This window comes from Thamnophis sirtalis, unplaced genomic scaffold (assembly GCF_051295495.1).
Source record: "Thamnophis sirtalis isolate CommonGarterSnake01/CBP01778 unplaced genomic scaffold, rThaSir2_p1.2 scaffold_9, whole genome shotgun sequence".
In the NCBI taxonomy this organism is placed as follows: domain Eukaryota; kingdom Metazoa; phylum Chordata; class Lepidosauria; order Squamata; family Natricidae; genus Thamnophis; species Thamnophis sirtalis.
Window position 1 is genome coordinate 32,684,314 of NW_028261389.1, and position 16,034 is coordinate 32,700,347.

A 16,034-nucleotide genomic window follows, 5' to 3' on the forward strand; every position below is an offset into this window, starting at 1 on the left:
AGGCAAAATGTGTGTGTCCAATAAAGCTGCCAGATTTATTACAGTGGCAGCACAATGATAGTATATACAAGGAAATCGCTGTTCCACATAAAAAATTGAAACGTAAGAAAATGTTCACTTACATTTTTATTCATATAATCCTATCCTAAGAAATAACACAATCCTACCTTGTAAATAGACCTCCCCCATGTGTTCTGCATTATAATTTCATCTCTATGGAGATTCTCAGTCAACTAGGTCATGGTTGTTCCAAAGGTGCTTTTTGAAGAGGCAACTTGACTTTCTCAGAAAGTCCAGTTGCCTTTTGAAAAAGCATCTTTAGGACATTATAATTTCATGTGACCAAGGTGGGAGTTAAGGTTTAAAAAAATATCCTTCCAAATTGTCTGAACTAAGCCTTTCTCAGCAGCTTTTCCCACTCCTCTGCAGTGTAACGTTCCATATGTCAGAGCTTCCCAAGTGCAACTCCTCTGCCTGCAGCACAGTCCACATTCCATTTGCTATGGCCCTCAGCTGCCATTCGGTATTGCAGGGGTCTCCAAATCTGGCAGCTTTCAGGCTTGGTGGGGAATTCTGGGAGCTGAAGTCCACAAGTCTTTAAAGCTGCCAAATTCGGAGAGCCCGCTGCATTGCATTATGTTCAAACGAAGTAATGCGTTTAATATCTTGAAATATCGAACCCAATGGGGCGGGGAAGCAGAAGGGAACGTATAGCAAGTTTTTTCATGAAATGGATTGAAATCTCTTCAGACAAACTTGCTATCGTACGCTGTAATAGTTTAGCTGTAACAGTATCATGAATCAGGACAAAATTATCACTTTGGTTAACATTTGCATAAAAACTCAGGTGCCTAATTTTAGGATCCCCACAGCTTCGCCAGTCCCCAAAACAGAACTTGCAAAGCCCAGAGAAAAACGCCATATTTGAAGACAAAAGAAGTAAGCCGTTATTAACGCAAAGGTCGGACAGATTTCGAGTATCAGCACCGGAATATACGTACCCGATGGCAGCGGAAAGCTTCCTTCAAGTAACGATATGCTGCCTTGTTTCGGTAGGAGACATCGCTCCCTCCCAGAGCATAACGGAGCTCCCTCAATAGACCACGGAAAGTGCGAAGCGGCGACCCGAGAGACGCCATTTTGCTTCCGCTATTGGAATGTAATATGCAGCCAATCAGAGAGCCCCTCTTTCACCCAACGCCCAATCAAAAAGAAAAGGTCTGGCAATTTACGAGACCAGCCAGGTCTTTCCCGCTCGTGTTATTTTCACCTTCAATTTCGGAGCAGCATCCTTATAGAAACGCAATATTTGAGCGGGACGCACGCGATTATTTCAGACGTGATAGATATCTAATCTTCAGTATTGTAACGTAGTTGCTATCAGTCCATCGGAGTTTCATCTCATCCATTAGTCAGGAATAATGATATAATGGAAAGCATTGAATGATTCGAATATATCGATGAATTTCAGTCCCGTTTGAAAGGAGCAGGAAGACAATTGGAGCTTTCAGCCTTTTCTTTCAAAACAATTCCCTGCTTTATTTGGTCATTGAAAAGGTTCGTATCGGACCATTAGAAGAGCTTTCCGCGACCCGCTACTCTGGCATTCATTTTTGATGAATCTGCGGGGACCATAAGTCGTTCCTAACATGCCTAAAAGCGAGATTTCAGTAAAAGTTTAATATATACTATTTTCTTGATAGACGTTCTGTAATAGGGAAAATATTCCCTTAAAACGGCCAACGAAATACATTTTACACTGAGCTAATTATATTCAGTCCTCCAATTAGCCAAAATGTTTTTTTAATATATTTTCCTGTTGTATTAATTTATAGGGTATCATATACATAGAAAGAAGTCTTCACAGAGCGTTTGTTTTTAGCGATCCCCAGCATTACTTACTCTCTGGGTGCCACTATGATTTTCACCGTACTTTTGCATTCTGAAGCAAGATTTTGGTGTGGATCAGCAATTTCTTAGGAAAAAAACGGGGATGTCAGATTAAAATACACAAACCACCCCAGATGGGACTCGAACCCACAATCCCTGGCTTAGGAGGCCAATGCCTTATCCATTAGGCCACTGGGGCTAGCACAAGCCAACTTCTTCCAATCATCTAGTTAGCATCACAATCTTTCGTATATTAATCCCACCCCTTCCGATCATGCTATATATTCATGGCTAGTAGCGTTCTACTATGCTTTAAACTTCCGAAATCAAGTGAGATATTTATGCGATGCACAGCACACCATAAAACCCATATAAAACTGGAATCAAAAGTTTTCTAACAAACCACCTGCATCTTCCTCTTTCACAGTGGATATAAGAGCAAAACATAGACTTGTCAATTTTGTTCAGGTACCGATTTGCATATAGGTAAGAATAGACGTTTGAACAATTATAATGATGTTTCTTTGTTTCCTCATATTTGATGCCTTTGGACATTTATCAGGTATCAACACTTTCCTAGACATGGTATAGTCTATCTTTGTCCAAGTTTTCAACATGTATTATTAGTTATTAATCCCACCTTTTTACATGTAATTGAATCGGTGAACATATCTAATATTCCAGCTATTTTCTCCATAACAACCCTGTGAGATAATTTAGATTGAAAAAAAAACCTGACTATAATCAATTTTTCCTCTTCCTGGTTGAGTCCTCCCCCACTCCCAATGTATGTATTGGTCTATAATTCAAATTGTTTTATAGTAAAAGAGTAAAAAGCAATAAAAGAGCCATAAGTTTAAATTTATTCTTCCAGTGCAAAAAGGTAGTGATACAAGTTACACTATCTCCTACAGCCAAGTATTATTGTGCTTCAGTCACAATGCATGAGTGATGGTTCTAATATAGGGTTAGTACCTTCTCTAGCTTTTTTTCCTCCTCTAACGCAGCATTTTCAACTGGAAAAATTGTTCTCCATAATGTATGGCAGAGAAGAATTGGGGGAATAGAGGTTTTGGCACACAAAGGACTGAAATTTCCTTGTTCAAAAATCACCTGCTTGACAGAGTGGTAGGGCAGGGAATGGTGCAAAGTGGCATGAGAGCAAGCTGACAAAATTCCTCTTTCTCACCCCTACATCTGTCACCTGAAATATGATGGTTTTTGTTTTTTTTAGGGGAATGCTGATCTGGAAGATGCCATCTGAGAATTTGATCTAGCAGAACAGAATTGAGCTTGCAGGTAATTGAGATACTCTACATCTTACTGACCCGTGGATCATTTGGCAACCAAAATAAACAGAAAGCAGGAATAGCCTCAACAACTGTATTATTTTCATTTTATAATCAAATTATTTTCTAAGTTGCTAATGCAAGAACCTTTTCAGTGTTTCACAGCTTCTGCATGAGTTGGTTAAGAGGTTAACTGATAAGTGAAGAATTTCCAAGTGGTCAGCATGCAAATCTGAGCAGAGGAATGCCAAATCACACTAAAGACTGACATTCTTGTATCCTAAACTATATTGACTGGATGTCTGTGTGTGAGAGATATTTTAAAGCAACCAAAAATTTGTAATGCACTTATTTGATACACAAGCAGCAATAAAATGCTCTGGAATGTTACTTACTATCAGGCTACATTGACCAAATTGCCAGTAACTGTCTCAGATTTTTTTCTTTTATGGGACTGCTAAATTTTTGTTTAAAGAACAAATATTTTCTTCTTCCAGACTGGTACCCGATGGAAATATGGAGCCCATGCATTGCCTAACTGGTACTTTCTAGTATAGCAATAGGCAAGCAGATGTCTCTGTAAAGCGAAACATATGGAATTGCTTGCAGCCAAAGCCAAAATGAGAGTACAGTCAGAGAGTACAGAGAGTACAGTCTCTGCAATTGGAGAAGAAAGGGAATGATCACAAAAGCCCTAAGAGATCAACAGGGAGTTGGGAGAAGATGAGAAAATTTTTAACAGGAGCACAGTTAAAGAGAACTTTGGGTTACCTCTAGAGTTGGCTGGAGATGAAATAGAGATGGATTATGAAGTAATTCCTGTTAAAAATAGGTTACCTAATTGATTAATAGCTATGGAGAGTCACAAGAGTATGAACCAATGGGTAGATTGGGTGTATTTAAAATTATGGCTTTCCAAAATAAACACTCTCATTTTAAAACAATCTTGTTGAAACTTTTGGTAATGTAAATTGGTAAAAATTAAAGAAATTTTGTTTTAAGACCTCAGAATCTTTTTCTCAATTATTTAATATGCCCTCAGATCCTGACATTTAATGACTACAGTATCTTACTTTATAAACTCAAGAATACATCAGATGATTTCTTAAATATGGAAGAATCCTATAAAGCACTAGATATATAGGGAAATATTTATTAAAAATCACTCATTTATGTTTTATCCATTTTAAAGGAAATACTAAATTATATATAGAAACTATAATTGCTCCATTACTCCCAGGATAGCCAGATTAGGGTATCTAAAAATCTCAAGGTACACAGAACACAATAGTGAGAATTTACACGAAAATTTCACATAGGTTATCTCTAAACTATTTTTAGTTATACTGGCTCTCAGTCTAAGAGTAAATATTGCCTCTTCCAGTTCATCTATTCCTACACTCTAGCAAAGAATCTGTTCAATTTTTCTTGAGAGGTGCTGTGAGAAACCTTTTCGGCTATCATTAGAAGCTACAAAACATAGATCTGTTTCTTCCCACTTACCTATTTTCCATTATATATATGGTCAATTCATTAGTCATCACATGTGTTGGGGCTCTTTTTTTTTTACTGTTGTAAATTTGTTTTGGTTATTTTAGAAACAAATTATGGTTCTACCACAAAACCGCGGACGACAAAATCGCGGTCGACAAAATCGCGTATGTGACGTCATCACAGCGCGACGAAAAAGATCTAAAAATGTAAAAATAAAGTGAAAACCTTACCCTAACCCCCCCAAACCTAACCCTAAACCTAACCCTTAACCTAACCCTAAACCTAACCCTTAACGTAACGAAAAACCTAACGCTAACCCTTAACCTAACGCTAAACGTAACGCTAACGCTCTAACCCTAAACCTAACCCTTAACCTAACCCTAACCCTTAACCTAACGCTTACCTTTATGTGAATCGGCTTGCTGTAATTTAATTTTTATTTCAATTTTTCGATCTTTTTCGTCGCGTTGTGATGACGTCACATACGCGATTTCGTCAACCGCGCTTTTGTGGAACGCGGTTTTGACGGGTCACGACAAATTATATTAATTCCTGCTGTATAATTATGTAATTACATTTTTGAAAAATAAGCATGTCTGTTTTCTAGGTATCTTGCACATTACCAAATTAAGATATGTAAGAGTTTGTAACAACATATACTAGCCACACAAGGTGTATGTACATTCCTCTTTATTTAATACAGCACAGACACATGACACATACAAAAGAAAGACACTCATGAAACTCCTGCCACATTTAAAGACAGGCACATCTACTCCCAGTTTGAACACTCAAACTGATCACTTCTGATCAAATATCTGCTAATTAACTATAGATGGATTCTCAGATGAAGTCTCCAGCCAAAAGAATAATCCACACCCTGTTTGAAAAAGTGAAATTGAGATAGTACTTCCTGGATTATAGAAGCAAGAAAACCATTGAAGAAAAATAACTTTTCTAGAAAACTCAACCCATGAGTTTTTGGAGCAAATATATACTATTCACCATTTGAGTTTTCAGGCCCATGATATGATAAAATGTACTAAGAGGAAAGCATTTGTTTCCCAGTTAATTTAACTGTATTTTGAAATGGGAAAGAACCTGAATATACATTCAGAACTGGCATAGGCTTTTTGTGGCAGCAGCTTCCCCTTTTCTGTACTCCAGTTTTACATGGAAAGTAAGCAGGCACCAGGTCTTCTGATAAAGAGCCTAACATACTTTAAAACAGATATTTATAAAAAGGAGAATGAAAGGGTTATTTACAAAATTCATGGCTGGTGCAGTACATCTTTTAAGACACACTATGTTACAATCTTTCAGGTCCTGAGATTATTATGGAACAAATAATTAAAATATTGTGTTTGGAATCATTGTAATAGAAGAAAAAGACCAATTTATTCTTTTAATTTTTTCAGGTTGGTAGAATACATTTCTGTAAAAAGTAAGCCAAAAACAGTTGGCACAAGTAACTAAATAATGTGTACAAGCCCTCTTATTGAGAGGAGCTATAGATCTGTTGCATGGAAAACATGTCACAAGGAAGACAAATATTCTTCCCACATGGCTCAAACCTTCCACTAATTTTAGAAATACTTAGGTTCAAAGATAGAGCCAAGCTATACACAGAACAGAATAACTGCTTCAGATATGTTTCCCAGACATGGATAATTATAGCACCACTAACTTGATAAAAATAGGTACTTTAAATAAGATTAGGAAATCTATGACCATATTTCACAAGTATCAGTGGATCAATTTTGTCAATAATGACGTCTCCTTGTTTTGTATGGCTAACCAGGTATTTTTAAAAGGTTTTTTTTGCTGAATATTGAGAAAGTATTCAGAAATATTGTTTCAATCAGGAGAAAAATACTAAAATAGAATTTCTAGATTTGTTTAACTTGAAAGCTGCACTATTGTTAGAATCAATTTATGAAAAGCATGTTCTTTTCTAGAATGACAAGTTCAGTTCAATGTTTCATATTTATATTCACATCAATGTCCAACTGCAGAATTTATCTTACAGCTTAGAAAACCTTAATATGTTTTTAATTTTAAATTGTGATACTTAGGTACTGAATATGATTAAAACATGTTTGATGATAAATGCAATATGTAACACTGCTCAAAAATCTAAATTAAATTTATTTTAAGTAAATGTTCTTGACTGAAAATACATACAAAAGAGCACCAGCTTCCACAACATGATTTTTAATCCTCTGAATTCTTCAATTCACTGCTGAAAAGTGCCAAAGAAGAAAGATATTCAGATCACTTCTCTAAAGAAGCATCTTTGTGAATGCAGATCTAATTAACTAATTGTCCTCTTTGCAAAGGTGAAACACTTATCTGATTTACTAATTTCAAATGGGAAATAGTTCTTTATCTGCATTTTTGATTATAGTCAGTAAAAGTCACCATCAGATTTTAAAAACCTAGTTTCTCAGAACCCTATCATTGTGGTGAAAATTTTCCTGCTATTTAATATTTAATTTCACTTTTACAAAAATATTTTCATAATACACACATTCAAAAAGCTTTGTCATGTTTCTTTGGGTAGACATTAACAATAGCCGGGAGGTGGTGGTATCTGTAATACTAAAAATGGAGTTTTGTAATAAGCAATTGTACTGATTACTAAAATCAAACTAAAGCATTACAGAGAAAGGCAGTGCTGGAAAGAAAATGCTAATGTACTAAGGACCAACCATCTCTAAAATCTGAGAGCCTTACCTACAATCTTTATTTATAAATTAGCTGACTTTTCTCAACTATTCCAATGTGTGATGAGACAATCAAGTATTTTCCTTTTTACCACACCAAATTAAAATATCTAATGTATTATAAAAAACAAAATTTTATAACACAAAGTATATATTACCTATATTGTTTCAGGAGCACTGCAGAGATTAAAGAATTATAAGTGGGATACAAAGCTCCAAAAGTGTGTTTGTTACATAGAACAAAGATATTTCATTGAACAAAAATCGCCCCAGATGAAACTGATGAGAATCCTAGTTTCTCCAACTTCTAAAGATTGTTAAAAAGTATATAAAAAAACCCTAAGCAATAGTGTCCTGAGAAATACATTCAGAAAATAATTCTTAAAAAATAGGAACAAATGGTTCAAAGTTGTAATAACTCAATTTTGAAAACCAAATATATAGTTTACAATAAACTTCAGCATGACAACTGATTCCTTTCTTTCTAGTAAGAATTTCCTCGCTATAAGGAAGTTTCTTTAGACTCTTGCAGGAAATTCAATCTCCTTTCTTATCTGTCACTGCAATTAGAAACATGTTAACTAATTATATAAAATACTTTATATTCCTTTATCATACCAAATTGTTTTATCTGAACAAAAGATAGTTCTTTAATTTTTAGCAATATTCAATATTATTTGAGTATTCAACCATCCATTCAGAATTGATTTGAAATAGAATGCAACTTATATTTGTTTTAAAGATCAGTAGAACCTTAATAATAATATATGGTAGTTTTAAAAAGTTAAAACTTTTACAAATACATTTTTTTTTAAAATGTATGATTACTTATTTTGATTGATGGGTTGCATTCTTACATTTGTTACAGATCTTGGCAACAGATTTGGTAAAAAACAACAACAGTGAAATCTTGTTGTTATTTCTTTTGTTTAAAAGCATACTGCTATTCTTTGATTTAGCCAATTTGTTACTTAAAGCAAAATTTTGTTTTACAATGTATCTAAAGATATGTATCTGAGCAATGCAAAGAAGTTCTTGCATATTTGGTGCATGGAAAACTAAAATTTTACTTTAGAAGATTAACTCACTGTCACCATCAACAGGCAGCTTCCTAGAGTGAAGCAATAGGCTTCTTAGGCATCAGAGGCCATATGAAAATATTATTGCAGAAATATAAAATATTTTATTGTCTACTAGTAAGTAACCATTCAAATATAAATTTATAACATTTTTAATGTGAAGAAATATTCTGCTCTTTCTCTGTCACAGGGAAAAATGTCAAATTTTAGAATGGCTGGTTTAACATTATGATTATTAGACTGGTATTTTAAATTACAATCTGAAACTCCAGTGGAAATGGCTTAGTGTACTATAAACCACTTCATTACAGTTGCTCAAATACACTGTTTTATAAATTGTGCCAAAGTTCATTTTCAGAAGTAAACATTAATACTACAAAAAACAGATTCAACATAAGGAAAATAGTGCTGTGTGCAAAGAACAAGCACATAAGAATGACAGTTATGCAACAGCAGTTATAACATTACACATACTGAAGACTAATTACAGAAGGGTAACATTATTTTAACAACATAAAGTCATTTGGGCAGGATCAAGAACTTTCCAAATGTCTCCAAACACTTTTAGGACCTCCGAATATACTTTGTGGGGATAAGAGGGAACAAAAAGAAAAGGCACTTAACCAAAAGCCTGAATCAAGTAAGTTGGAGGAGTAACTCCATTTAGAGATAGAACTAAAGTATATATATAAAAAAATCTAAAGGTCATACAATAATAATTGCATACACATTTTATGTTATCTATTTATTACTCTAATCTTGGTGTTAAGTTTTTGGAAAATAAAAAGTGGTCTGTGACCTCCAACATAACAAGTTATGTAAATAGCTAGGTTAAAAAAACTTTCCAAAATTTAACATGATTTTTTTCCTGCACCGCTATTCTGAAAAATTCAAAAATAAGAGTAATAATTATATCATTTGTCAACATTCCAAAAAACTAACATCCTATTTTTTTCTGGGGAAACAGTTCTAAAAATCACTGTGTAAACTAGATTTAAATGTATTTATAAATATAATCAAAAATATTTTAATGAATGTAGCAGCAAACATAGTAAATAACTGTGAGTCCTAACAAACTACCATCTGATTATGATTCAATGTAGCTTATAGTAGCTTGGGATTCGAGAATTATTTTAATATCAACCACTTTGGATCAAATGGAGAGGCTAAATGGAGGTTAGAGTAGTCAGCTAAGAGTTTGAAGAAGTATACCATGATTACCTGCCCCATTCATAGCCTACTGAATAAATTAAACCCTAATTTCATGGAAACAGATGTCAAACCCACAGCACCCACACCTGAGATTTTGACTCAACATTCCTATCTGTCTTGCTAGAAACAAGACTATATAAAAGGCTGAAAAAGGAATGATTTTAATCCATCAAATATTATCTCGGGGATAAAAGTATGCATTGTTAAGACAGTTCTTTGTTCATTGTTTATATACTCTCCCTATATTTCATAAAGATCCAAGATAACTTAAGGAATTGCTAACTGTCGCCATTGGGACAAGAAACACATAATTTAAATGATTCTGAAATTCAAAACCTGTATGTCAAAATTATTGCTTATATTTGAGGCTCAGTGTAAGATCATTATTTTAGCCCTAACTCTCAAAACAATTTAAATTCAGAACGAAAACTGTACCTTTTTTATTGCTTGTGAATACTGAAAAGATTTAACATAAGAGCTATTTAACTCTCCAAATACATTTTAAGACAAACTAGGCTGTTAAAAATATCTAAATTAAAAATTGCTATGCAGGAAGTATATCTCTCTTGCATTGTAATGGTGCTGTTATTCTATCTGCTTTTTTCAGTTCTGATTATCTTTTTTAAGTCCTTATGTCCATTGTAGAGAAGCTCATGGAGTTATTGTTTAGATTTATTCTAATCATAAAAATCTTGTTTATTGAGAACATCAGGAGTAATTGTTTTCTATCATTTATTTCATGGCATTATGTCTCCAGATACTCGTTTGCTATTAAGCTGGAAAGAGCTGAACTCTCTTCACATATTTAGCAAAACAAAGAGGCCCCAACTGCATGCCATGTAATAAGAATCATAAATTCGAATCAATCAATGTGCTTCCATTAAATTCTACATGGCAAATACTGAAGACCAACTAAAAAGCCACTTGTGTTATTTGATTTTATGAGAAAAATTTCACTCTTTTAATATAAACATAAACCATTTTCTGCCACCAAATATTTTGCTTTAAATTTATGGAAAAACATAATCAGAAACATATAATTCCTACTAATTCTATTCTGTACTGTGTATTATTTCTAAAAGGGTAAAAAGGTGTGGAATCAAAAAGTAAATCTCTATTTTAAAATGTTTTACCTTTCACACTTTCTATCATTGCGTATAAGGGAAAACTAAATCTAAAAGTTACTAACTACTTAATATTTAGCTTTCATAATGTAATATGGAATGTCAGGGTCTTATTATGCTTCTTTTTTAATGATAATTTCATTTTTATTTTAAAACCATTGTTTCAAATATAATTTTTTATTTTAAATCTTTTCTTCCAAATATATTTTTTTATATGTGCTTATGTGCGTGCATGCTTAAATATACAGATTTGAAGTTGCCAAAAGGAAACAACTTATGTAACAGTAAGTCTCTCAGTGAGAACTGTATATTTGGCTATTTGTAGGATATGCTCATGGAAAATATTTTGCTTACCTTTGAAATGAAGTAAATCAATCAAGACAATAAAATTAACCTATTAATATTGAAAGGAGAAGAAACAAAGGCTTTGCAGATGCAAAAACATGCTGAACTTTGTAGTTTCTTGTACCAAACTATCAAACAGTTATGTTTTTTTAACCTTGTATCAAGATTGATTTGACTATTTTAAATCCATATTTTGTGCAAGTTTTTTAAAAAATTAATAGGGTCAACCCAACATTCAGTTACTATGTTTATATTATATATTATTTAAATATACACATGTTTTACAAATATGATAAGTAGTAATCTGAATTAGTAAGATTAGTTACCTGGCATTTAAAGATGAAATAACATATCTTTGTAAACTTGATAACTAAATACATGTCTGTCACAAAACAGCAGAAGAGTTATCTTGGCCACCATACAGTAAAACTATATGCACATAAAAAGAAGAATTCTATAGGAAGCCATAAATATTACTGAGTTTCATACTGTAGCAATTAATGCTGCTCAATAGATACAGATAGTTGTCTTTTTAAAATGTGTTTCCCTTTAGAGCAGCACAAGAGATTGCAGTTGGAATTAAATAAGCCTCCAGCAAAACATGCTGGCATACGTACATATTTCTGCTGGATGATGACCATATCGCCAGGAATGTTTAAAAAACCAACTCTTACTAAAAAATAAAGTATCAGATTTAAATTAAAGAAAAAGTTTTAGTTTGGGGAATTAAACTATGATTTCTAGATTTGACCTCCACTGAAACATTTACAACATAATGTGACATTGTTTTGACTATTTCTCCCAGAGTTACATCCTGAAATACATTTCTTCTGCATTAATTAATGAGTGCAATACAAAGCAGTTCCTACATTTCTTTCCTAGACTCTAACATAATGGTTTCAAAATCAAAGCCAGCCTACAAGTTGTATGTTCAAGCAACAACAAATCAAATATCTCCCAGCTTAGCAGATTTAAAGAATACTGGGAATAAGAATGTTAAAGCCTAAACAGAAGGCACCTCAACTATACTCTTTGGAGAGAGCTTTGAACAGTTCTGATAAAAGGTCTTACTGAAAAGCTGTAAGGAATCAATACAGCATATATCTTCTCAAAGCTAATAGAAGAGGAAGAAGAATCCGAAATTATCTTCACAAAGGAGAGAAACGGAATATCTCTACATTCTATCATTATATGAAAAATAAGGCAACTCTGAAATGGTTCAGCAAATCTAAAAGTGATAAAATAAACTTCCATCAAAGATAATGAACACAAAGGTATGCTCTGATAAAGCCAATTCAAGCTAATCTTATATCTGAAATTTTGATACTAAAAGGAAGATTTTAAGTTCCACTAAAATGTGTGTGATTACAAAACAGTCTCCATTTTTTAAATCTTTATCTGAAATAGAAAATTCTCTGTCCTGATCAGTTACAGTATCTAGGGAAAATATTACCCAAAGCAAATTATGTATAATCTTCAGGCTCTTCAAAAGCAAACAAGCAGCTTTGATTTTGGGTAGAGAAAATGAGTACTTCCTTTTATGCTGATATAAAACACTTTTTCTCCTCTATACTTCACCTTATTCAAACTTGCAGAGAATGTTTCTAACTGCTATAGCTTGTAGACTTTCCTGAAGTCTCCACATGGCTGAACGAATGGCCTTATTTGCATGGTGGATACAGATGTCTATTTTAGTTTCCTTTCATAGTTCCTTTATCAGACATCAGCCTGCAAAAAGGTTTGGGTTGCTGTAGGTTTGACAACTGAACCTGTTTGGCCAACCCTTTCTGAGACAATTGGGATAAAAGGCTTTGAGAACTGTCCTGAAAACAAAATCAAACTATGAATTTTTTTATAAGAACACTTTCCTCCTTTTTCTTCTCTCTTTGATCAAGTATTTTTTTTGTCCTCACCACAGTGCTTAGGATCAGAATATGTAAACATTGACAGAAACAGCAGCTCTGTGTCCAAGTAAGCACTTTCCCAACTGGTCATTCTCCATCAGCAAAGTAGAACCACATTTACTCCCTTATTTAGCAGGACATCACTGGGTTTTCCTCTGTAACTTAGCATCCACTTTGCTTTGGCCATCTAAAATTGAGGATGAAAAAGAGACAGCAATTCATAAAAGAGAAATGATGAGTTATTAAATTTCTCCATCACTGCAGTAATGTGATTCTTGGTGGTACACAAAATATAGAAAATAAATATCATTGATTTTTTTAAAAAGTCTGAAGTATAAACAAGCAAACAAATAGTCACAATCAACCAACAGTCAAGCTAAATTGAAGAAACATTTAAAAGATCCCATGACAATATCATTTTAATAGTTAATTTACTTTACTTTTGAATACTAAAGTGAATCTAGCTTTCATGGGAAGCCTATTTCATAATCTGAAGGTCATGAAAGAGAAACAACTTCTAGCTGCAGTCCCCACAACTTCATAAAAATAAAGAACCACAAACAATTTTTCCCAGAATGTATATATTATGTAGGCCAACTCTATCTGGAGGAAGTGTTTCTTGAGGTAACTTAATGTCAAGCCAAGATAAGCTTTATAGATAAAAAACCTTACCTTTGTAATTAATTAAATTAAATTGTACCTAGAAAGTTGCAGATTAAACCAGGGACCATAACACAGGTACAATATGTTTCTGACTTCCACTGCCAGTTAACAGGCAGACTGCTGCCTTTTTCAAAGTGATTTTTAGAGATAGTCTCATGTAAAGAGCCTGTCTGTTCTCTAGGGTAGATCAGGCTCAAAAATTAATGTCAAGCAAGAATTACTCTTACTGTAACAGATGCAGTAAAAAAAAATCTTGCAAATCTGATCTGCTTCCTCCTCCCCTCTAGCTCTGAGAACTAGGGAGGATTTTCTCTCTCACACATTACTTTCTTCACCTGAGCTCAAAACCCTTTTATGTGATCACTGTCTTCCTAGCATCTTCCTCCTGACCTTCAAGGCCTTTTTCTCTTCCCACTTACAGTTCTTTACAATAGTTTAACCAAGTACTGATGACATCATGAGTTACTATTGTGAAACTTTTCCGAGCAATTGGCATGCTGTAGTCCCTGTTTCTCAGCCCTGAGTCCAAGAGAACCCCTGAGTCACAGACCTGCTCTCTCTCAAAGCCAGTGTTACATCTCCAAAAAAGAGGCATGTGAGTGAAAGCCTTGATTTAAAAAATAGCAACTATTTCTTGGTTGAGTTCATAACACCAAGAAAAGGCTTCAATCATTGTATTGCTAACACAGCCCAGGATGGTGATGTATGATTGGGTATAATCATCTCCCAGTGCCTTCAAGTAGATATTAAAGAACCGAGAGAACTGAACCCTGGAGCATGTAAGATGGGACAAAAATAAATAAATAGGTATGGAATGATGAGTTTTATATTTGTTAATTAATATTATATTAGGGCTGTGGTTGGAAACTTTGTTGACAATAGGATTGGAAAAACCATTGGTTTTTGGACTTGCCTGTGATTAAGAATTATGGGAAGAAGAGATTTTATGTGTTAATTAAGAGGAGATGAAGTGATATTGAAACCATTTATACTAGTCTTGATTCTTTTTCTTTTATCTGTCTTTTCTGACCATGCCTACTCAGCATGGTCGTAACAACCTTCCTTAAGAATGAATTTAAAATTAGTGTAGGCAAAAACCAACGTATTCAACACTTACAAAAAAACTTGTTCATGCTAGGCCATAATGTATGGTGTTTTTTTTTTGACTGACTAGCTAGAGTCACTGTTTACTATGGTTTGGGGCTTACTTTATGAGTGAGTTAGACCACTATGGTTTGTTTCACAAATCAGGGTAACAATAAACCATGATTTAGTGCAATATATGACCCCAACCCATATAAACCACTTTAGCATCTGACTGCAGAAGCAGTAACATTAAATTCAACAGTCTTGAACTTTGACCCTTGTTAATCGTGTTTCAACGGAATGTTTTTTTCTTAGAACTGATCAGGCAATTACCAAAGGCTACACCGTATTTCATATTCTCTCCCAGTAATGACAAGGATGAGATACACCTGAATGGGGAAAAAATTAAGGCTAAACCCAGGTGGAGAATTATGTCTGTAACAAAATTGCTGAATAATACTTTCCCCCATGTGTTGGGCACATTTCATGGAAAGCATGTTAGAATTGGAAGAGTTTATTTAAGTAACTGAATCCAATCTCCTGTTCAAGTCAAATTAGACCTGCAAATTAGAGCATCTCTAAGATTCTCTCATTAGAGAATCTAAGAGATTCACAGGGATGCAGTGGCTCAGTGGCTAAGACACTGAGCTTGTCATTCAAAAGGTCGGCAGTTTAGCAGTTTGAGTCCCTAGCGCCACGTAACAGAGTGAGCTCCCGTTACTTGCCCAGCTTCTACCAACCTAGCAGTTTGAAAGCATGTAAAATATGCAAGTAGAAAAATAAGAACCGCTTCGGTGGGAAGGTAACAATGTTCTGTGCGCCTTTGACACTTAGTCATGCCGGACACATGGCCACAGAGACATCTTTGGACAGCTCTGGCTCTTCTGCTCTGAAACGAAGATGATCACCACCCCTTAGAGTTGGGAACAACTAGGACATACTGTATGTGTGATGGGACCCTTTACCTTTACCTAAGAGATTCACATTGAGTAAAGAGAATCCCATCATGCTTCTGAGAAAGTTGTTGCATTGTCAAAACTGGTCCTAAGAAATTTTTATCACTGTAGAAACTGTACTGTAAGACAATTGGTTTCTCTTTAGAAAAGTCAGAAAATACATTTTCTTACCTGAATAAGCTTGCTGCAAATGAGCAGGCAGAGATGTATGAGACAGTGCTGCTGAATGCTGAGCTCCTGACTGTAAACCCTTCAATAAATCTGAC

The 16,034-nt window shown here is 34.2% G+C and overlaps 2 protein-coding genes, 1 long non-coding RNA gene and 1 other non-coding gene across 5 annotated transcripts in view; 1 reads left to right on the plus strand and 3 right to left on the minus strand.

Moving 5' to 3' along the window:
- The window catches only part of LOC106537796 (putative RNA-binding protein Luc7-like 2), a 51,851-nt gene extending 50,583 nt beyond the window's left edge, over positions 1-1,268 (minus strand). Inside the window, exon 1 of the mRNA XM_087723256.1 lies at positions 1,002-1,268. Coding sequence (XP_087579382.1) covers positions 1,002-1,139 — 138 coding nt within the window. The 5' untranslated portion in view covers positions 1,140-1,268. The remainder of the gene's footprint in view (positions 1-1,001) is intronic.
- Positions 1,269-1,424: 156 nt separating this feature from the next.
- LOC148044082 (uncharacterized) lies at positions 1,425-3,796 on the plus strand. Its single transcript, XR_015697728.1, has 4 exons — positions 1,425-1,557; positions 2,318-2,376; positions 3,125-3,189; positions 3,655-3,796. It is a non-coding gene; the product is annotated as an uncharacterized LOC148044082 (long non-coding RNA).
- Positions 2,017-2,089, minus strand: TRNAR-CCU (transfer RNA arginine (anticodon CCU)). The gene has a single exon. It is a non-coding gene; the product is annotated as a tRNA-Arg (tRNA).
- A 1,550-nt stretch (positions 3,797-5,346) lies between the features above and the next one.
- The window catches only part of UBN2 (ubinuclein 2), a 61,014-nt gene continuing 50,326 nt past the window's right edge, over positions 5,347-16,034 (minus strand). For both annotated transcript variants that reach the window (XM_014060468.2, XM_087723252.1), the window contains exons 16-17: positions 15,940-16,029; positions 5,347-13,250 (exon numbers count right to left, since the gene is read on the minus strand). In XM_014060468.2, the coding sequence (XP_013915943.2) occupies positions 13,204-13,250; positions 15,940-16,029 (137 nt within the window). In that variant the 3' untranslated portion in view covers positions 5,347-13,203. The remainder of the gene's footprint in view (positions 13,251-15,939; positions 16,030-16,034) is intronic.